Source organism: Symphalangus syndactylus, chromosome 22 (assembly GCF_028878055.3).
Source record: "Symphalangus syndactylus isolate Jambi chromosome 22, NHGRI_mSymSyn1-v2.1_pri, whole genome shotgun sequence".
Lineage (NCBI taxonomy): Eukaryota > Metazoa > Chordata > Mammalia > Primates > Hylobatidae > Symphalangus > Symphalangus syndactylus.
The window spans coordinates 11268717-11292377 of NC_072444.2; the positions used below are offsets into that span (position 1 = coordinate 11268717).

The 23661-nt window shown below is 46.4% G+C and overlaps 1 protein-coding gene across 12 annotated transcripts in view; it reads right to left on the minus strand.

The window, feature by feature from the left end:
* Positions 1–22645, minus strand: part of DHDDS (dehydrodolichyl diphosphate synthase subunit) — a 42389-nt gene extending 19744 nt beyond the window's left edge. Inside the window, exons 1-6 of one of the 12 annotated variants that reach the window (XM_055261202.2) lie at positions 22464–22645; positions 21831–21948; positions 16211–16327; positions 11300–11442; positions 7743–7859; positions 6521–6622 (exon numbers count right to left, since the gene is read on the minus strand). In XM_055261202.2, coding sequence (XP_055117177.1) covers positions 6521–6622; positions 7743–7859; positions 11300–11442; positions 16211–16327; positions 21831–21893 — 542 coding nt within the window. In that variant the 5' untranslated portion in view covers positions 21894–21948; positions 22464–22645. Of the gene's footprint in view, positions 1–6520; positions 6623–7742; positions 7860–11299; positions 11443–16210; positions 16328–21830; positions 21949–22321 lie in introns of all 12 variants that reach the window. The other 11 variants (XM_055261199.2, XM_063631515.1, XM_055261201.2 and 8 more) reach the window with 11 other exon arrangements.
* Between the last annotated feature and the right edge of the window lie 1016 nt (positions 22646–23661).

Consider the following 23661-nt stretch of genomic DNA (forward strand, 5'->3'; position numbering starts at 1 on the left):
CTTTAATTTCCAGACTCACAAAACAATCTATTAATTTAACTGCTAAAAAAATACATATATACCTCGGTCAGGTGCGGTGGTTCAAACCTGTAATCCCAGCACTTTGGGAGGCCAAGGCAGGAGGATCACTTGAGCCCAGGAGTTTGAGACCAGCCTGGATAACATGGCAAGACCCTGTCTCTACAAAGTCAAAAAATTAGCCAGATGTGGTAGCAGTATCTGTGGTCCCAGATACTCAGGAAGCTGAGGTGGAAGGATCTCTTGAGCCCAGGAGGTCTAGGCTGCAGTGAGCCATGTTCATACCACTGCACTTCAGCCTCAGCAACAGAGTGAAACCTTGTCTCAAAAACAAAACAAAACGGGCCAGGTGCTATGGCTCACACCTGTAATCCCAGGACTTTGGGAGGCCAAGGCGGGCAGATCACTTGAGGTTAGGAGTTTGAGATCAGCCTGGTCAACATGATGAAACCCCATCTCTACTAAATATACAAAAAATAGCTGGGTGTGATCCCAGCACTTTGGGAGGCCGAGGCAGGTGGATCACGAGGTCAGGAGATCGAGACCATCCTGGCTAACATAGTGAAACCCATCTCTACTAAAAATACAAAAACATCAGCCAGGTGTGGTGGCAGGTGCCTGTAGTCCCAGCTACTCAGGAGGCTGAGGCAGGAGAATGGCGTGAACCCAGGAGGCAGAGGTTGCAGTGAGCTGAGATTGCACCACTGCACTCCAGCCTGGGTGACAGAGCGAGACTCTGTCTAAAAAAAAAAAAAAAAAATAGCCGGGTGTGGCGGTGTGCACCTATAATCCTGGCTACTCAGGAGGCTGAGGCATGAGAATCGCTTGAACCTGTAAGGTGGAGGTTGCAGAGAGCCAAGAGCATGCCACTGCACTTCACCCTGGGCAACAGAGCAAGACTCCATCTCAAAAAAACAAAAATACACACACACACACGCGTGCGCGCACACACACACACACACACACCCTGGAAGAAAGAAAAATGAGGAGTTGGATAGTGATAGTGAGAAATCAGGAAAATTCCAGCTATTAGAAGCATAGAACCTAGTTGTAATTAACGCACTGACTTTGTTATAAATGTAGGTTTGTCTAAATTCAAATAATATAGTGTACAGCCTCAGGCCCTGATTAGCCCAGTCTGAGCTTACCAAGCTTCAGGAGTTGGTGGGTTGAGACACTGGCCTCCTGACCCTGGTGATACTGCCCAGCCCACACCCTGTCTGCATAACTAGCCCCATAGAGGCAAGTTACTAAACCATGCAGGACAGAGAAGGATATGGAAAAACTTGCTGGACAAGAAGCAGGAGATAAGGTCAGTGGTTACTGCAATGTGGTATGAGGGTAGAGCATGCTGGACTAGGAGTCAAGATCAGAGTCCTAGGCATAATGCATATTAGATCTGCTTGTCAAATGGCTTCCTGTCATTCTAGTGTCAACGCTTGTGCCTTAATATTTATTTCATACATATAAGAACATTTGAAACATATTCATTATAAAGCACAAAAATAATAATGAACTACGAAAGTACCTCCAAACTAAGAATTTTAAAATTATCGAAAACATGCTTCTATTTCTATAATCCTTTTCTGTCTCATCCTCCTGCCTGCTCTCTACCTCTGCCAACTCCACCAGTCTCTTAATTGTTTTAACAACAGCTGATTTTCACTCTACATCTTAATTGACCTCTCTACAGCATTTGACACCATTGTTTCCATGAGTGCCCTACCCTTTCCCAACCTGCACCAACAAACTCCCTCTTTTCTTGGCTTATGTAATGCTGGCTGCCCTGGTTTTCCTCTTGTTTTTCTGTTTTTTTCGCTCATAAAGCTTATTCTCCTCTACCCAGCCAGTAAACGGTAGAGTTCCTCAAAAATGCCATCCTAGGCTCTTTCTTCTTCTCACTCTAGACTCCTTAACAGGCAGGGCAGAGTGGCTTACACCTGTAATCTCAGCATTTTGGGAGGCCAGGGCAAGAAGACCACTTGAGGCCAGGAGTTCGAGACCATCCTGGGCAACAAAGTCAGACCCTGTTTTTACAAAAAATAAATATAAAAACTTAGCTGGGTGCAGTGGTGCATGCCTGTAGTACTGGGTACTTGAGAGGCTCCTTTGAGACCAGGAGTTCCAAGCTTCAGTGAGCTTTGATTGCCCAACTGCACTCCAGCCTGGGAGACAGTGTGAGACCATCTCTAAATAGATAAACAGACAGACAGACTCTCCTTAGCTTTCTCATCCCCTCTTTGCTCAGGTTAACTTACACACAGATGGCTTCCATACTGGTGACAGAGATAAACCCTGTCTGAACTGTTGACCTGACATCTCTGTCTGACTGTTGACCTGACTATACCAATCCGTCTCTGAACTATTGACCTGACATCTCTGTTCAACACTTACAGGAGGCCGGGCGCGGTGGCTCACGCTTGTAATCCCAGCACTTTGGGAGGCCGAGGCGGGCGGATCACGAGGTCAGGAGATCGAGACCACGGTGAAACCCCGTCTCTACTAAAAATACAAAAAATTAGCCGGGCGTGGTGGCGGGCGCCTGTAGTCCCAGCTACTCGGAGAGGCTGAGGCAGGAGAATGGCGTGAACCCGGGAGGTGGAGCTTGCAGTGAGCAGAGATTGCGCCACTGCACTCCAGCCTGGGCGACAGAGCGAGACTCTGTCTCGAAAAAAAAAAAAAAAAAACACTTACAGGATATCCAAAACCAAACTCCTGACCCTTTTCAACTGGATTTTCTGTCAGGGTTACCTAGCACAGTGAAGGGCACCACTATCCACTGTAATATAAGTCTAAAACCCTGGAGACACCCTTAACACATTCTTTCCCCAGAGTCAGTCAATTAAATCCTACTGATTTTAGCTACTTCATAACTTTTTTTTTTTTTTTTTTGAGACAGAGTCTCACTTTGTCATCCAGGCTGGAGTGCAGTGGTGCGATCTTGACTCTCAGCAACCTCCGTCTCCCGGGTTCAAGCAATCCTCCTGCCTCAGCCTCCCAAGTAGCTGAGATTACAGGGGCGTGCCACCACACCCAACTGTTTTTTGTATTTTTAGTGGAGACAGGGTTTCACCACGTTGGCCTCAAACTTTTGACCTCAGGTGGTCTGCCCACCTCGGCCTCCCAAAGTGCTTGGATTACCACATGCCCAGCCGCTACTTCATAACCCGTCACATAGTCTATTACGTCAGCGCCACTACCAGCACCACATTAACGCCTCCACCATAATCCAAGCTGCCTTCCAGGTATTCTCTACTTAAATTGTTCCAATAGCCTTTCAGCAACCAAGTAACTCCTCACTCTCCCGCCTGTTACCCTGGTTATTGCTTATTCTTCCTCCTTAGGTCAGTTATCATTTTCTCAGGGAGCCTTCCCTACCAGGTCCATTCTTCTTATTATAAATTCTTGGTTAGCTTGCAAGTAGGGTAAAAAAGCAAAAAAAAAAAAAAGGGTCAGGCGAGATGGCTCATGCCTGTAATCCCAGCACTATGGGAGGCCGAGGTTGGCGGTTTGAGGTCAGGAGTTTGAGACCAGCCTGGCCAAGATGGTGAAACCTCATCTCAACTAAAAAATACAAAAATTAGCTGGGCGTGGGGGTGGCTGCCTGTAATCCCAGCTATGTGGGAGGCTGAAGCAGGAGAATCACTTGAACCTGGGAGGTGGAGGTTACAGTGACCCAAGATCACACCACTGCACTCCAGTCTGGGCAACAGAGCAAGGCACTATCTCAAAACAAAATAAAACAAAAAACAAAAAAAAAGAAAAAGAAAATTCAGAAAGAAAAACTATTGTACCATGCACCACTACCTTTATACCAATTGTCACCATTATAATTTTATGCTAACTTGTATAATCTTCATTAATGTTTTTTTCCTTTACCAGAGCTCCACGAGGCAAGAAATATGTATTTTTATCCCCTATGTATAGCACTGTGCCGACCTATAGTTCACACTTAAAAATATTTGAATTAAGAGGCCAGGCATGGTGGCTCACGCCTGTAATCCCAGAACTTTGGGAGGCAGGTGGATCACTTGAGGTCAGGAGTTCAAGACCAGCCTGGCCAACATGGTTAAACCTCAACTCTACTAAACACACAAAAATTAGCCTGGCGAGGTGGCGCATGCCTGTAATCCCAGCTACTCAGGAGGCTGAGGCACAAGAATCACTTGAATCTGGGAGGCAGGTGTTGCAGTGTGCTTAGATCACCCAATTGTACTCCAGCCTGGGTAACAAAGCGAGTCTCAAAAAAAAAAAAAAATTGAATTAAAAAATTAGCCGAGTGGCCAGGTACGGTGGCTCATGCCTGTAATCCCAGTACTTTGGGAGGCCGAGGTGGGCGGAATTACCTGAGGTCGGGAGTTTGAGACCAGCCTGGCCAACATAGTGAAACCCCGCCTCTACTAAAAATACAAAAATTAGCCGGGCATGGTGGCATGCCCCTGTAATCCCAGCTACTCAGGAGGCTGAGGCAGAAGAATCGCTTGAGCCCAGGATGTGGAGGTTGCAGTGAGCCGAGCTTATACCATTGTACTCCAGTCTGGGCAAGAGTGAGACTCTGTCTCCAAAAAAAGAATTAGCTGAGCATGGTGGCACACACCTGTAGTCTCAGCTACTTGGAAGGCTGAAGTGGGAGGACTGCTTGAGCCCGGGAGGCACAGACTACAGTGGGCCGAGATCACACCACTGCACTCCAGCCTGGGCGATAGAGTGAGTCCCTGTCTCAAAATAAAAATAAAAACAGGCCAGGAGTGATGGCTCATGCCTGGAATCCCAGCACTTTGGGAGGCTGAGGCAGACAGATCACTTGAGGTTGGGAGTTCAAGACCAGCCTGGCCAACATGGTGAAACCCCATCTCTACTAAAAAATACAAAAAATTAGCTGGGCATGGTGGTGTGCGCCTGTAATCCCAGCTACTTGGGAAGCTGAGGTGAAGAATTGCTGGAACCTGGGAAGCAGAGGTTGCAGTGAGCCAAGATCTCGCCATTGCACTCCAGCCTGGAGACAGAGCGAGACTCCGTCTCAAAAAAATAAATAAAATAAAAAAAAAATAAATAAAAAATATGTGTTGAATGAGTGAACTATGTGACAGAGAAATGTCACCCAGCTGTTAGGAAGGAGAGGCATTCATAAAATAGCCTCAAAACTGTCTCCTCTCCTTTTTATCTAATTCTATTCTCACCAAGTAACTTTTTGATTTTTAATCTAGTTTCCTAGGTCAATCGAATGGGGAAGGGAACCAGAAAAATTCCTGGTTCCCAAGCTCCCACATAATAGAGGTAAAGGATAAGAACCCTAAAATCAAACAGCTTTAGATATGAGTCCCAGCTCTGGCACTTACTAGTAGAGTGACCCTGGGCAAGTCACTTCAATGCTGAACTCAGTTTTCTCATCTACAGAATGGACAACAGCCTTGAATCTCTCACACATAAGGTTAATGACTTAATGAAATACAGAACACAACACATCTCTTGGGTTATTTTTTGCTACTATTATTTTACTATTGCTGTTAGTCTACAAATATTATTAAAAGTTACATAAATAATAACATGACAGGGATGAAATATTTAAATGGCTTCAAAAGTCCCTCCACCTCTAATAGGATTCCACTATGTTGACAACAATTAATAATTTTCTTTTTGAAAAATACCTGAATCGGCCGGGCATGGTGACTCACGCCTGTAATCCCAGCACTTTGGGAGGCCAAGGCAGGCAGATCACGAGGTCAGGAGTTCGAGAACAGCCTGGCCAATATGGTGAAACCTGTCTCGACTAAAAATACAAAAATTAGCCAGGCATGGTGGCGTGCATCTGTAGTCCCAGCTACTCAGGAGGCTGAGGCAGAAGAATTGCTTGAACCTGGGAGGCGGAGGTTGCAGTGAGCCGAGATCACGTCACTGGACTCCAGCCTGGGCGACAGAGTGAGACTTTGTCTCACAAAAAAAAAAAAAAAAAAAAAAAAAAAAACAAAGAAAACAAAAATACCTGAATCTTGTGTGAAACTAGAACATGGGAGACCTAAAGAACTCTAGCCCCAACAAACTGCATTCATGAAAATTCATTCTTAGAAAAACACTACCAAAGGGCCAGGAGGGTGTAATTTGTAAAGGAATAATAACATGGCTTTGTTATCTGCTTTGCTCTTTCTCTGGGGTTTCTTGGTGTGTGGTGAACTCTAGTTCTGAAGCAGGTTGTGATAAGCCAATCCTAATCCCTAAATTTGGGAGATCCCCTTAAATCTTTCCACATGCTCCCCTAATTAGACCTCTGGCCAAGTACACGGCACAGAGGGGCTTTATGGTTTGGTACAGGCCTGGTTTTTTGTTGTTGTTGTTGAAGAGAGGGAGTTTTGCCATGTTGGCCAGGGTGGTCTTGAACTCCTGGCCTGCCTCAAGTGGACTGCCCACCTCGGCCTCCTAATGTGCTGGGATTACAGGCGTGAGCTGCCATGCTGGCCCAGGCCTGTTTTCCTTAGCAATTACCATGCAAAACAACTCGGGATACCTGGGATCCAACAGGCCTTGCTCCACCCCCCAGGCCATCTCTCTCACAGCATTGCTGATCTCATGACGGGATGTGTATGCAAAACAGACATTCAGGAAACACCTGAGGAGGGAAGAAGAGAATAATTTACCAAAGGGGAACAGGGACTGATGATTGAAGTCACTGATTACAGAGCAGCCCTTCCAGCCTTTCCCTAGAAAAACAAATACACATCAAATGTTAACTGTGGATACCTCTGAAAGGTGAAATTATGAGTTTTTTGTGGTTTCCAAGTTTTCTTGGAATAAATATGTAACTAGTTTTATAATAAGACAAATACTAAATGGCTCGGTTTTTTTTGAGACAGAGTTTTGCTCTTGTCGCCCAGGCTGAAGTGCAATGGCGTGATCTCGACTCACTGCAACCTCCGCCTCCTGGGTTCAAGCGATTCTTCTGCCTCAGCCTCCCAAGTAGCTGGGGTTACAGGTGCGCACCACCACACCTGGCTAATTTTTGTATTTTTAGTAGAGATGGGGTTTTACCATGTTGGCCAGGCTAGCCTTGAACTCCTGACCTCAGGTGATCCACCCGCCTAGAATTACAGGCGTGAGCCACTGTGCCCAGCCACTAAATAGCTCCTATTGCCATCCTAACCCTCTCCCCTTCTACTGTACACCAGCTTTCAGAGGAGGACTCTACTGTGATACTGGCACAAACAAAGGAAAATAGGAAGGAGATTTGATGTAAAACAAGTCCACTGCCAAAATATACGTTATATTTCAAAGCTACACATCACAGAGTTTGGATTATTGAACTCTATTCCCCTGTACGTCTGTATGACCTCCCAAGGTCATCCTATCCATAGGTTAAAGGAGTGGAACAGAAAAAGAATTTCTTGAAGGATCTGTCTTCAAAGACAGGGATAAGAACTGCTGTATTCTGACCCCATGCCCTGTCAAGTAAACACACACACACACACACACACACATATTTATTTGGTGGGGGGTGGGCAGAGAAAGGAAAGAGAAACTATGCGTGTCAGTATACACACATATAACATGTTATTGCAGAATCATGTCTGGTGTGCCCTGCAGACAGAAGGAGAAAGTCTCTAAGCTGCTCAACCTACTCTTTCATTGAGCCTTGCACCAATCCAGACCAAGGAAGGCCCAGGACATCTCCCTAAAGCCAGCAGGGAATCAAAGATTGAAACAGCTCCCTATAGGGAAATCTGAGAACTTACTTGTTGTAGTTCTTCGTGGCCTGTACAGCTTGTGCAATCAGCTCCTGGAGATCCAAGGGCAACAAGTGCAGATCGCCCAGGACCCGGATACACACCCCATGCTTCTGCAGTTTCTCCCTGATGAGGGAAAAGAGGCAGCATTGGGATAGGGCCCCTGCTAAGCTGGAGAGAGTAAGGTGCTTAGGTAATAACTGACCACCAGTTTTTTTAGTGCTTTTCTGTGCGCCAAACCCTGTTCTACATGCATTATTTCATTGCATCCCTTCAACAACTCTGAAAGAAACTTACTTCAGTGCCGAGGCTCAGACAGGACAGTCAGATAGGGACTGCCCAAGGTCATATAGCCATCAAGTGCTCTGTCAGGATTGAAACCCAGTTTGTCTGATTTGAGAAACCAAATTCTTTTTCTTGAGATGGAGTCTTGCTCTGTCACCGAGGCTGGAGTGCAGTGGCGCGATCTCGGCTCACTGCAACCTCCGCCTCCCGGGTTTAAGCGATCCTCCCACCTCAGCCTCCCAAGTAGCTGGGATTACAGGCGCCCGCCACCATGCCTGGCTAATTTTTGTATTTTTAGTAGAGATGAGATTTCACCACGTTGGCCAGGCTGGTCTCGAACTCTTGACCTCAAGTGATCTGCCTGCCTCGGCCTCCCAAGTGCTGAGATTACAGGCATGAGCCACCACGCTCGGCCCCAAACTACATTTTTTTTCTTTTCCTTTTTTGGAGACAGGGTCTTACTCTCACCCAGGCTGGAGTGCAGTGGTATACTCATGGTTCAATGTTAACTTCCAAACCCTGGGCTCAAGCGATCCTCCTGCCTCAGCTTCCCAAGTAGCTGGGACTAAAGGCGTGCAGCACCATGCCCGGCTAATTTTTGTATTTTTTGTAAAGATGAGGTCTCACTATGTTGCCCAAGGTGGTCTCAAACTCTTGGCCTCAAGTGATCCTCCTGCCTGAGCCTCCCAAAGTGCTAGGATTACAGGTGTGAGCCACCATGTCCAGCAAGAACCCAAACTCTTTACTATACATTACACGACCTCATGTGTCCTTTTTGGGAAGTTGCATTTTAAGTATCTTTGAAGTTTGTCCCATCTGAGAAGTGAGTAAACTCCTCAAGGGAAGGAGCTGCATTATGGGGTACTTTTGTTATGTTCTAGTGAAATATTATGATAATGGTGACAGCTAACATTCTATGTTTACTTAATGCCAGATATTGGTCTAAGTGCTTTACATGTACCAACACATTCCATCCTTACACCAACCTCTGAGTTATATACCATTATTATTCCCCTTTTACAGATGAGGAAACTGAGGCACAGGGACATTAGGTAATTTGTTCAGACAGCTGATGAATGGAGAAGCAGGATTTGCACGTAGGGAGTCAGCCTCCAGAGCTTGTCTTCTTAATTATGACATTATATTGCTTCCATACAATAACTCCCAAACTCTGTGTACAGTGAGAATGAATTCAACCAGCTTCTCTCATCTGAAAATGCTATGAAGAAACCGAATGCTTCACCTTTGGAAAATGAGAGCTTAATTGAAGGAAGTATACTAGAAGACCTTGATTCAGCTCCTCCTGATAGCTTGTGGTATAGTTCTGCCACTAGTTTGATGTGTGACCATGTGTAAGCTCTTGTCTTCTGTTTTTTAAATTTTTAATTTACTTATTTTTATTTTAATTATTTTTTCTGAGACAGGGTCTCGGTCTGTTGCACAGGATGGAGAATAGTGGATTGATCACAGCTCATTGCAGCCTCAACCTCCCCAGGCTCATCACAGTGATCCTCCCACTTCAGCCTCCCGCATAGCTGGGATTACAGGCATGTGCCACCATCCCCAGTTAATTTTTTTGTATTTTTTTGTAGAGATGGGGTTTTGCCATGTTGCCTAGGCTGGACTCAAGCAAATTCCTGGACTCAAGCAATCCGCCCTCCTTGGCCTCCCAAAGTGCTGGGATTACAGGCATGAGCCACCTTGCTCAACCTCTTTACTAGGGTTTAGTTTCCCAACTGATGAAACAGAATCAGGCCAGTGGTCTTCCCACTTTGTTTTAGCCAAAGAACCCTTTCTTCAAATCAAATTCTACACCGAAGCCCAATACATAAAATAGGTAAATGCAACTCAGCACCCCCTATCCCACTCCCACTAGGTTCTTTCTACACCTCCTCAGGCCTTGGGGTTCTGTGGCACATTAATGGAAAAGCACCTCTGAGTTTCTTCTTGCTTTCGCCAGGACTTCATGATAAACGAAGACCATCTTCTCTACTACTAACTGATCAGCACAATCTCATTAGCATCTCTTCTGCCATGCATTTTGATCTTGCAGGAATTGTAATATGGCCTGTCTCTCAGAGCACAGTGTAGTAGATGATAGCTCAGCTCTGGAGTCAGAAAGATCCAGGTGTGCACCTTGGCTCTGCCTGTCTGATAGCTGTGTGACCCAGGATATATGCCTTAACTTCTTTAGTTTCTACTTTCCTTCTCTCTAAAATCGGCTAATAGTATCTTTGTCATGGTATAATGTGATTACAGGATGAGTAAGAATATATTTTAGGCTCAAAGCCTGGCATATAGTAAACACTTTAAAAAGGTAAGATTAGTGGGATGTGCCCCCTATGCCTCCATCCCCGGCTCCTTAGGTGTAAACTCTGAGCCACACAGGCTCTGCTGGGGACCGGGGAGCAATGTCTGTAGCCCAGAGTCTCACCATCCTAATATAGACAGAAGGAAGCCTGGCTACCCTCCCTACCACCCATTGTTCTAGGCTCATCTTCACTGGAGTTCTAGGCTCACTGTTCTCTCATCTTCCTGGTATAGGTAGGAGCTGGGCACACAACAGTTGCAACTAAGACTTTTGGGCAATTCTGGCTGGTAAGGGCTCCATACTTTGAAGCAAGCAGTCTCCACTGAACTTCGTTTTTGCCCCCCTCTGGCTTTATTCCCTAAGTTAAGCCTAAACTTACTGACAGCTAAGAATGGTACTGATGCTTCCCCATAAACGTCTCTTATGCATCATCCTATCCCTCCCAAAAGACTATGCAGGGGGAGTACAGTAACTTTTTAGGGTTCGCTGTGCAGCAGAAAATGACTTCCTCAATGTTTTAACTCCACTTCCTTGGCCATAGTTTATTGGTTCTGGGGTAGAAATTTAGGGATCCCAGTTAAGGGATTTTATTGATTCTGGGCTGCTCTTTTGAAGCAAGAGAAAACTGGTCTGCAGAGAGAGGTGGAAATAAATGAATACAGAGGTTCTACCTAGTGGGTTTAATTCCTGGTTTCAGTTTTGCTTGAGGCTGGCTGTACTTGTTCTTAAATCATGTGACACACCTCAATATCCTCAAATAAATGCCCCCTTTATTAAAAAAAAAAAAGTTAGAAATAAAGAATGAAAGACTATCTTGTATTTCTGATATTTGCCACCCAAGATATCTAACGAACATTAAAAAGAGTTGGAAGCCCCTTAAGTAAGCCTCAGATAACAGAATTTCAAGGGTTAGGATAAGGCTGGGGGTGGTGGAAGAACAAACATGCTCTCCCCTCTGATAGCATCTTACTGTTCTTCCATCAAGCGGCTGAACTTCTGCCGGGCCAGATCCATAAGCCCGTCTACCTCACTCTTGGAGCGTTTGAAGTTTTCAATGCTGAATGCGTAGACCGTCACCTCTAGGATGCCCAGGTTCAAACACCACCGCAGAGTCTGAGAGGGGAGAAGGCAAGGAGCTAGGATACAAGGAAGAGTGGGAAGGGGAAATAAGAGATACATTTTGGTCCTGACTCAGAGTTGGAGATAGGAGACAGACTTTTCTCCTCCCCAAAGCTGGGTGAAGCTAGGATAACATCAGTGTTTATGTCAGAATTAATGCATCAAATAAGCAGAAAACCACCATTGAAGAAACTGAAAAATGTGATCTTAGTGAATGCTGATGGCATTGTGCATTACAAGAAAGAACTCTGCACTGAGAGTGTAAAGACGTAGGTTCTAGTCCCTGACTCCAGCATGCACTTATGTGACTGGAATCAAATCATTTAATTTCTCTAGGTTCAAGTCTCCTTACCTGTAATATGGGATCACAATCCATCCCTTACAAGGTGGCTAATGAACAATATAAAAATACAAGGTGTTATTACTCACAGCATAACTTCATTATTCTGGTAGGTTGAGAGGCTGATGAGTTAAAAGAAAAAAAGCAACAACTGGACAGCTGTGTAGCATTTAATAGCCTGCAAAGGGTTTTCCCATAATTTCATTTGATTCTTTTAACAACCACTTTAAAATGACACTACTGTTTTCATGCCTACTTTACAAATGATAAAACAGGCTCAGAGTTGAAGAATATGTCAAAAATCCTCAACTGTCTGATTCCATTATATGGAGTTCTAGAATGGGAAAAACAAATTTATAGTTACAGAAATCAGAACGGTAGTTGCCTAGAGAGGAAAAGGAGGAGGTAGAACAAAAGTTGGTTGAGAAAGGGCACCAGGGAACTTTTTGGAGAGATGGAAATGTCCTACATCTTTTTTTTTTTTTTTTTTAAGCTGGAGTCTCGCTCTGTCACCCAGGCTGGAGTGCAGTGGTGCAATCTTGGCTCACTACAACCTCCACCTCCTACGTTCAAGTGATTATCCTGCCTCAGCCTCCCGAGTACCTGGGCCTACAGGCATGTGCCACCACACGCAGCTAACTTTTTGTATTTTTAGTAGAGATGGGGTTTCGCCATGCTGGCCAGGCTGGTCTCAAACTACTGACCTCAGGTGATCTGCCTGCCTCGGCCTCCCAAAGTGCTGGGATTACAGGCATGAGCCACTGAGCCTGGCAAGAAATGTCCTATATCTTGACAGGGGTATGGGTTAGATAGATGAATGCAATTGTCAAAACCTAAAATCTGTGCAGTTCACCATATGAAATTATAACTCAAAAAGAAATGAAACTGGCTGGGTGTGGTGGGTCTCTCCTATAACCCTAGCACTTTGGGAGGCCAAGGTGGGCAGATTACCTGAGGTTGGGAGTTCAAGCCCAGCCTGGCCAACATGATGAAACCCCATTTCTACTAAAAATACAAAAACTTAGCTGGGTGCAGTGGCACACACCTGTAATCCCAGCTACTTGGGAGTCTGAGGCAGGAGAATCGCTTGAACCGGTGAGTGGAGATCTCACCATTGCACTCCAGCCTAGGCTACAGAGTGAGACTTCAACTCAAAAAAAAAACAGGCTAGGCGTGGTGGCTCACACCTATAATCCCAGCACTTTGGGAGGCCAAGGCAGGCGGATCACGAGGTCAGGAGTTCGAGACCAGCCTGACCAACGTGGTGAAACCCCGTCTCTACTAAAAATGCAAAAATTAGCCGGGTGTGGTGGCGCAGGCCTGTAATCCCAGTTACTCAGGAGGCTGAGGCAGGAGAATCGCTTGAACCTGGGAGGCGGAGGTTGTAGTGAACTGAGATCGCGCCACTGTACCCCAGCCTGGGTGACAGAGCAAGACTCCGTCTCGAAAAAAAAAAAAAGAAAAAAACTTAGTCCTTTGGGGCTGCTCTAATCCTGTACCACTAAAGGTGGAGAACAATGTTGAGAGGTAGAGAACAATGTTGAGAGATGGAGAGTTGGAGGTTAAACGTAGACAACAGAAGACATTCAAGACATTCAAACAGAACAGAAGAAACAAGCTGAAGAGCTACCTCTCTAACCCCTTAACAAACATACAAGCAAACAAATCTACTGTCATCTTAGGAAAATTACCAGTTAGAACCTGACACTTGAATAGCCTCAGGCCCTAAAGACCTTGCAAGGCAGCCACTGTGGATGGCACATCTGGGTTGGAACCCACCACTGACATCAGTCAATACAGTTGCTAATAACAAGTTTCAATTGTTTGAGCACTTCCTTTAGGTCAGGGCCTGTGCTACATGCTTTTCATTGTGCCATCTTATTTATCTTCGAATAATCTACTGAGATAGAGATTGCTAACTCAATTTTATAGATGAAGAAACTGAGGCAAAGGGAAGCTACATAACTCGCTGCAGGTCACAAAGCCAGACAGTGACAAAGCAGGGGTGCCAATGAATTCTGAGTGACTCCAGAGCTTAAGCTCCTAAGCATTAGGCAAAACTGCCTCTCAGTTACAAAAGAGAAGCTGGAGTCAACAAATGTAAAGACTTCTACAAGGTTCTGGTGAGAACCCCACTGCCACTCACTCAAGGAAAAAAATATCACAGCCCTGGCATCAAACTGTCCCTGTGCTAGGACACCTGTGAACTACAGACCATATTTCCATTCCTTTTTTTTTTTTTTTTTTTTTTGAGACAGTCTTGCCCTGTTGCCCAGGCTGGAGTGCAGTGGCACAATCTCGGCTCACTGTAAGCTCCGCCTCCCGGGTTCATGCCATTCTCCTGCCTCAGCCTCCCGAGTAGCTGAGACTACACGTGCCCACCACCACGCCCGGCCAATTTTTTGTATTTCTTTTTTTTTTTTTTTTTTTTTTTTTTTTTTTTTTTTGAGACGGAGTCTCACTCTGTCGCCCAGGCTGGAGTGCAGTGGCGCAGTCTCGGCTCACTGCAAGCTCCGCCTCCCGGGTTCATGCCATTCTCCTGCCTCAGCCTCTCCGAGTAGCTGGGACTACAGGCGCCCGCCACCACGCCCGGCTAATTTTTTGTATTTTTAGTAGAGACGGAGTTTCACCGCGGTCTCGATCTCCTGACCTCGTGATCCGCCCGCCTCGGCCTCCCAAAGTGCTGGGATTACAAGCGTGAGTCACCACGCCCGGCAATTTTTTGTATTTTTAATAGAGATGGGGTTTCACCGTGTTAGTCACGATGGTCTTGATCTCCTGACCTCACAATCCGCGCACCTCAGCCTCCCAAAGTGCTGGGATTACAGGCGTATGCCACCGCGCCCAGCCCTCCATTCTTCTTAAAAGTTTCACCAAGATTGTCATATTCCATTCTTTTGTTAATGTTTTCCAATTTATAATATGCATTATACCATACAATGTTCATGACATCTGTGTAGAGTGATGTCCTGGTTTGCCAGGGACTTTCACCAGTTTTAGCACTGAAAGACCTGTGTCCTGAGAAACCCCTCAGCCTTGGCAAAGCAGAATGAGTAGTCAGTCACTCAATGTTCGTCCAGAAATGTCACTTCTAAGAATTTATCCAAAAAGAGTCCTTTTTTTTTTTTTTTTTTTAGACAAGGTCTTGCTCTGTCACCAGGTTAGATTGCGGTGACGTGAACACAGCTTACTGCAGCCTCAACCTCCAGGGTTCAAGTCATCCTTCCACCTCAGTCTCGTAAGTAGCTGGGACCACAGGCATGCACCATCATGCTTGGCTAATTTTTTATTTTGTAGAGACAGGATCTCACCATGTTGCCCAGGCTGAAACAGTACTATTTATAATGTTTATTGTAATGTCAAGTAATAGTGGAGCAGTTAAATTATATCAGATCCTCTTGATAAAATGTTCTACAGTCATTGAAACATACAGATAGAAAGCTTATATATACACCTTAAAAAATGCTTCCCCAAATGTTGGCCAGGCGCAGTGGCTCATGCCTGTAATCCCAGCACTTTGGGAGGCTGAAGGGGGTGGATCACCTGAGGTCAGGAGTTCGAGACCAGCTTGGCTAACATTGTGAAACCCCATCTCTACTAAAAATACAAAAAAATTAGTCAGACGTGGTGACGGGTGTTGAATCTCAACTACTCAGGAGGCTGAGGCAGAAAATCACTTGAACCCAGGAGGCGGAGGTTGCTGTGAGCAGAGATCATGCACTGTACTCCAGCCTGGGCAACAGAGTGAGACTCTGTCTCAAACAAATAAACAAAACCAAAATGTTAAGTGAAAATAAGGTTACTGAAGCTACAGATGCAATTTTATTAATGTTAAGTCACGTAGAGCATACAATAAAGATTGGATGAGGCATAAAATATAAACTATTGATTTATTAAGATAAGAATTGGCAATTTTTTTTCTTATTTCCAGTATTTTATGGTCATTCACTGGATGATTACTTCTTTGTTAAGGTCATTTTTTTTTTTTCTTGAGATACTGTCACTCTGTCACCCAGGCTAGATTATAGGGGCACAATCTCTGTTCACTGCAGCCTCAAGCTTCCTGGGCTCAGATAGTCCTCCCACCTCAGCCTCCTAAGTAGCTGGGGGCACAGGTGTGCACCATCAAGTCTGGCTAATTTTTAAATTTTTTTGTAGAGACAGGGTCTATGTTACCCGGGCTAGTCCTGAACCCCTGGGCTCAAGGAATCCTCCTGCCTTGGCCTCCCAAAGTGTGGGATTACAGGCAAAAGCAACCACGTCTGGCCAATGTCAAGATGAGACCTATAGCTAGCAAGCAATGAAACACAGAGACAGATACAAAAAACACTCTCCAACCACAGCAAACTCAGAGCCTGGTTTTCTAGCTATAATATACCTCTCCACAGACTGTTCACTTTGGGCTCTGCCATACACACCCACCTCAGCTAGCTTGTTGAAGCCCTGTGAGTGGCCTTCCTGCCGCTCCACCTGGCACTTCTTGGCATAGCGACGGTTCCCATCCATTATGAATGCAATGTGTTTCGGCATTGGGCCTGCCTGTAGAATAGGAAGACAAATGATGAACAGGTCTCATATTCTTCAGGGATAAAGGAAGACACTACACACCCCAAGGTGATAGGTTTGGGCTACGTGATGAAAACCCTGACGAAGGGAATTGGGTACTTTGTGCTTTTAACTCAGTAAAAAGACATTAAAATTTATTTACTTAGTTACTTACTTTATTTTGAGGCAGGATCTCACTCAGTCACCCAGGCTGGAATGCAATGGTATGATCACAGGTGACTGCAGCCTTGGCCTCCTGGGCTCAAGTGATCCTCCCAGGAGGCCCTCCCAGGGCTACCAGCACATGCCAGCACACCTACCTATCGTTTTTTCTTTTCTTTTCTCTTTTAAGAGATGGGGTCGGCCGGGCGTGGTGGCTCACACCTGTAATCCCAGCACTTTGGGAAGCTGAGGTGGGCGGATCACTTGAGGTCAGGCATTTGAGACCAGCCTGGCCAACATGGCGAAACCCAGTCTCTACTAAAAATACAAAAATTAGCTGCGCATGGTGGCACATGCCTGTAGTCCCAGCTACTCTACTCGGGAGGCTGAGGCAGGAGAATCGCTTGAACCCAGGAGGTGGAGTTGAGATTGTGTCACTTCACTCCAGCCTGGGCAACACAGTGAGACTCTGTCTCAAAAAAAAAAAAAAAAAAAAAAAAAGATGGTGTGTTTCCCTAAGTTAACCAGGTCTCGAACTCCTGGGCTCAAGCAATCCTCCTTCATCAGCCTCCCAAAGTGCTGGGATTAAAAAAGGCATGAGCCACCATAGCTGGCTACTTATTTTTATTTACATGTTTACTGAGCACTTACTACATGCCAAATACTATGCTGGGCTTCTTATACTTCATCTTATCATACAAGTCTATAAAGTAAATAGTATTATCTTCATTTTACAGGTGGAAAAACAAGCTCAGAGAGTTCTAGTGACTTGCATAAGTCACACAGTTTTTGTTTCTTTCTTTTTTTTTTGAGAAGGAGTCTCGCTCTGTCGCCCAGGCTGGACTGCAGTGGCGCCATCTTGGCTCACTGCAAGCTCCGCCTCCCGGGTTCACGCCTTTCTCCTGCCTCAGCCTCCCGAGTAGCTGGGACTACAGGCGCCCGCCACCACGCCCGGCTAATTTTTTATATTTTTAGTAGAGATGGGGTTTCACCATGTTAGCCAAGATGGTCTCGATCTCCTGACCTCGTGATCCGCCCGCCTCGGCCTCCCAAAGTGCTGGGATTACAGGCGTGAGCCAGCAGGCCCGGCCCAGTCACACGGTTAAGAAGAGGCAAATAGGGATTCAAACTGATGTCCATCTGCTTCCAGAGTTAATCTTTCAACCATATGCTCTTAAGTACAGGCTTGGTTTAGTTGGTCTCCAACTAGAAAGCAAAAGGAAAAAAAAAATTTTTTTTCTTTGGAACAGGGTCTTACTCAGGCCAGGCATGGTGGCTCACGCCTGTAATCCCAGCACTTTGGGAGGCCGAGGTGGGCAGATCACAAGGTCAGGAGATCGAGCCCATCCTGGCTAACACAGTGAAACCCCGTCTCTACTAAAAACACAAAAAGTTAGCCGGGCGTGGTGGTGGGCGCCTGTAGTCCCAGCTATTCGGCAGGCTGAGGCAGGAGAAAGGCGTGAACTCGGGAGGCGGGGCTTGCAGTGAGCCAAGATGGCGCCACCGCACTCCAGCCTGGATGACCAAGCGAGACTCCATCTCAAAAATAAATAAATAAATAAAATAAAATAAAATAAAAAACAGGGTCTTACTCTATTACCCAAGGTGGATGGAGTGTGGTGGTGTTATCTCAGCTCGTTTGCAACCTCCACCTTTTGGGAGGAGAAAGGTCCTCCCACTTCAATTCCCCAAGTAGCTGGGACTACAGGAATACACCACCACACCCAGCTAATTTTTTTATTTTTTGTAGAGACGGGGGTCTCACCATGTTGGCCAGGCTGCTCTCGAACTCCTGGGATCAAGAGATCCACTCGACTTGGCCTCCCAAAGTGCTGGGCTTACAGGTTTGAGCCATCGTGTCTGGCTAGGAAAAATTTTGATGGGCATAGTCAAATAAAGATGGTACCTTCTACAGAAAAAAGGAACTCATAGGGCTGGGTGCAGTGGCTCACGTCTGTAATTCCAGCACTTTGGAAGGCCAAGGTGGGTGGATCACTTGAGGTCAGGAGTTCAAGACCAGCCTGGCCAACATGTTGAAACCCCATCTCTACTAAAAATGCGAAAATTAGGGCTGGCACAGTGGCTCATGCCTGTAATCTCAGCACTTTGGGAGGTGAAGGCGGGCAGATCACGAGGTCAGGAATTCAAGACCAGACTGGCCAGTATGGTGAAACCCCGTCACTACTAAAAATACAAAAATTAGCCAGGCATGGTGGCAGCTGCCTGTAATCCCAGCTACGTGGGAGGCTGAGGCAGGAGAACTGCTTGAACCTGGGAGGCGGAGGTTGCAGTGAGCCAAGATCATGCCACTGCACTCCAGCCTGGGTGACAGAGCAAGACTCCATCTCAGAAAAAAGAAAAAAACAAAAACAAAAATTAGCCAGGTGTGGTGGTGGGAGCCTGTAATCCCAGCTACTTAGGAGGCTGAAGCAGGAGAATGGCTTGAACCGGGGAGGCAGAGGTTGCAGTGAGCCGACATAGCGCCACTGCACTCCAGCCTGGGTGTCAGAGTGAGACTCTGTCTCAAGAAAAAAAAAAAAAAAAAGGCACTAATTCCTGACCTCTAGCCAACTGCTGACACACAGGAACTGGGGCGCAATATTGCTGGATCTGGTGATCTTGCAAGAAAACCAAACATCAGGATTTTTATTAAAATTTTGCTTTTCAGCCAGGCACGGTGGCTCACGCCTGTAATACCAGCACTTTGGGAAGCCGAGGCGGGTGGATCACGAGGTCAGGAGTTTAATACCAGCCTGGCCAAGATGGTGAAACCCCGTCTCTACTAAAAATAAAGAAAAATTAGCCGGGCATGGTGGCAGGCGCCTGTAATCCCAGCTACTCGGGAGGCTGAGGCAGGAGAATTGTTTGAACCGGGGAGGCAGAGGGTACAGTGAGCCGAGATTACGCCACTGCACTCCAGCCTGGGCGACAGAGTGAGACTCTGTCTCAAAAAAAAAAAAAAAAATTGTTTTTCAAAGCAAACAAAAAAGACCTTTTTTGAGCCAAACAAAACTTACTTGGGGCCGGACGCGGTGGCTCAAGCCTGTAATCCCAGCACTTTAGGAGGCTGAGGTGGGCAGATCACTTGAGGCCAGGAGTTCGAGACCAGCCTGGCCAACACGGTGAAACCCCAACTCTACTAAAAATACACAAAAAAAATTAGCCAGGCAAAAAAAAAAAAAAAAATTAGCCAGGCATGGTGGCGGGCGCCTATAATCCCAGCTACTTGGGGAGGCTGAGGTGGGAGAATTGCTTGAACCCAGGAGGCAGAGGTTGCAGTGAGCCAAGATTGCACCACTGCACTCCAGCCTGGGCAACAGAGTAAGACTCCATCTCAAAAAAGAAACCACAAAAAACAAAACCCTTATTTGGCTTGGAGCAGCTTTGAGTTGTCTCCCATAACACAAATGGACTCCTTAGCCTATTTTTCCTCACCTGGGAGGGCTCTTCCCTGACTGCTTCCTCATCAACACTTCTTTTTCTACTTCTGTCTCCCACATACAGCCTTTCCACCCCCCAAAATCCATTCAAGTTATGCAGCTTGTTCTTCCAAACATACCACTGCAGTGGCTCCCCAAGGAGATACTTCCCATTTCACGGACTGCTTGAGATCACTTGGCATTTGTTTGTGAGCATGTGTGGGGCTTGTATAAAGGTTACTGATTCATAAATTCATTACTACCTGCTGCTTGACAGCCCGTGGCTGAAAAACAAAACCAAGCTGACTGGCCCCAATCTCAAACCTGTCTTAGGCAGATATAACATTGCTGTGATTCCTAGAGAAAAAGCTGAGGGAAGATTTGGGGAAGATAGGAGATAATAGTCTTCAAATGTCTGAAAGACAATCCTAATAATAAATAAGAACTGCTAGGCCGGGCGCGGTGGGTCAAGCCTGTAATCTCAGCACTTTGGGAGGCCGAGGCGGGCGGATCACGAGGTCAGGAGATCGAGACCATCCTGGCTAACACGGTGAAACCCCGTCTCTACTAAAAATACAAAAAATTAGCTGGGCGTGTTGGCGGGCGCCTGTAGTCCCAGCTACTCGGGAGGCTGAGGCAGGAGAATGGCGTGAACCCGGGAGCCGGAGCTTGCAGTGAGCCAAGATCGCGCCACTGCACTCCAGCCTGGGCAACAGAGCGAGACTCCGTCTCAAAAAAAAAAAAAAAAAAAAAAAAAAAAAAAAAAAAAAAAAAGAACTGCTAGACATTATGCTAACTGCTTTATATTAATGTTTCATAAATTCTCATAACAATTCTACAGTTGTTAAAGTCACATGATTACTAAATGATAAAACAGGACTTTCAGGCCAGGTGCAGTGGCTCAGTCCTATAATCCCAGCACTTTGGGAGGCTGAGATAGGTGGATCACCTGAGGTCAAGAGTTCGAGACCAGCCTGGCCAATATGAGAATCCTATCTCTACTAAAAATATAAAAATTAGCCATGTGTGGTAGCACATGCCTGTAACCCCAGCTACTTGGGAGGCTAAGGCAAGAGAATTGCTTGAACTTGGCAGACGAAGGTTGCAGTAAGCCAGGCTTGCGCCATTGCACTCCAGCCTGGGTGACAGAGCGAGACTCCATCTCAAAATAAGAAAAAGAACAGGAATTTCACCGTGTGCCTCTAGAGCCCAAACTCTTTTTTTTTTTTTTTTTTTTTTTGTTGAGACAGAGTCTCGTTCTGAACTCTTTTGAGACAGTCCTGTTCTGTCACCCAGGCTGGAGTGTGGTGGCACAATCATGACTCACTGCAGCTTTGACCTGGGCTCAAGAAATTCTCCCACTTCAGCCTTCTGAGTAGCTGGGACTACAGGTGCACACCACCAAGCCCGGCTGATTTTTTAATTTTTTGGAGAATCAGTGTTTTACCATGTTGCCCAGGCTGGTCTCAACTCCTGAGCTCAAACAATCTGCCCACCTCGGCCTCCCAAATTGCTGGGATTACAGGCATGAGCGACCAGGCCCAGCCCCCAAACTCTTAACCATTGCTCTACTGCCAGATCAAAGAATATATCAAAGATTAACCTATTTAAATCAAGAGGACAGTACATGGAACAATGGATCAATGTTCTAGGGAAACAAATTTCAGTTCTCTATAAGGAATACTTAGCAGTCTAGGCTGCCCAATGATATTGAGAGGCCTGGGCTTCCTGAAAATGTCAGAGTTAGGACGAAAGTCTACCAGAAATGTAGACCTGGAAGTTACCATTCTAAGACTCTTTGGTTTCCTTGCTAAATTCCACTTAACATCATGAATTGCTCAACTTTAATAACAGGTTTTGATATAAGATTATCCAACTGAGCAGAAGGCCAACTGGTGCTCTGGGCCATTGCTCACCTTTATGATGTTGGCACAGAACCGCTCCCAAAGTGACAGCTCTCCTTCCTTGATCCATGACATAGTTCTTTTCCAGTCAGAAGATCACTCCAGAACAACCAAACACCAGCCAGGTAATCTTGGATAAACAAGAAAGAAAATAAGTAGTCACCAAGGTTTGCAAAGAGCTATAACTGACTTCTGGGGAATCAGATGGACTATGAAGAGCAGCCAGCATTAGAATCCAAAGACACTGGTCTAAGCCTATAATCTTTTACCACCCAGAGTTTTATAAGGCAATGAGACCTCTGGAGGGCAAAAGCCTTTCCTGGGTTCTCCTGGCTTTGCAGACTTGTTTCCATTCCCATTTCCTCCGTATCTGCACTGACTTCTTCTGAACATCTAAGTCGGTTTCCTGCCACATCATGGTGCCCACATCTTGATCATTCCCCGTTTCTTCCTTCTCCATCTTCCCCTAAGCTGCTTCCAACTCTGCGCTCCCAGTTACTAACCCCTTCAGTTATCGCACCCCCGGTACTTCACGCCTCAGTGGTCTCTTGATTATTCCCTCAGTCGTCCCTTTGCTTCCCCCGCAGCTGCTCCCCGCCCAGTCACCCTCTTCTCCTCTAGTTCACCCCTTCAGTTCAGTAGCACCTGATTCGCTCCGCGGGGCGCGTCCCCACCGCTTCAGTGGGCCGGCACTTCCTCACGACGTGGCGCTAGAAGAACACGTCATCTTTGGGCGCTGCGACACGCCCCTTCCGTCACCCAAGTTGAGGGGGGGCCCTGCCCTGCGCCTGCGCCTACGCCTGCGAGCCAGCGGGAGGGCGGTTCTCGGTCTCACGGGGTGTGGAAGCGGGCGAGGGTGAGAGCCAGGCTCACGTGACCGAGCGGGGCGGGAGGCTGGGCTCCAGGCCACGTGCTGGGGGACCAGCTGGGGAAGACGGTGTTGAGCCCAGCGTTGGGAGGGGAGGGGTCGGTAGACTCACAGATTGGGAGGCCTCTGGAAAACGCGCCAGGGAAATGAGCCAGGGGCAAGAATCGAGGCGCTTCTCGGCCTTCGAAGGCAGCTTAGGACTGCTGAGAAACTGGGTAAGGCAGCGTCCTTAGCTTGGAATGCCGCAGAACCGGGCTTCATTAGAGCACTGGTGCATACTCTTAAAAATTATCTCGTTACCGTTTCGTGTTTTATTTAGTGGATTTAATCGTCTGGGAAGAAGTTTCTAGCCGCAGCCTATCTTACAGACGCGCAGAATATTAATCTATTTTGTGCCGACGTAAGGCATGCATATTTTAGGATTTGTGGATTCCCAAGACCTATCCCAACGAACTCAAGAGAAGGGGTAAGGCCAGAAAGACCTCTGCCGTAAGAATGACTTCTAGGCCGGGCGCGGTGGCTCACGCTTGTAATCCCAGCACTTTGGGAGGCCGAGGCGAACAGATCATATGAAGTCAGGAGTTTGAGACCAGCCTGGCCAACATCGTGAAACCCCGTCTGTACTAAAAATACAAAAAATGAGCCGGTCGTGGTGGCGGGCGCCTGTTATCCTAGTTACTCGGGAGGGGAGGCAGGAGAATCGCTTGAACCCGGGAGGCGGAGGTTGCGGTGAGCCAAGATCACGCCACTGCGCTCCAGCCTGGGCAACAGGAGCGAAACTCCGTCTCAAAAAAAAAAAAAAAAAGTGACTTCTAAAATAACAGAAAGGTGCTCGCTTTGGCAGTACATAAATGAAAATAACAGAAATTAACCCTGATAGAAAAGTTAAGGGCATTAGCTCTACTGAACCTTTACGAAAAAATGGGTTGCAAGAATTCTAGGCTCACAAAAGAAATTCGCTGTTCAATTTTCTCA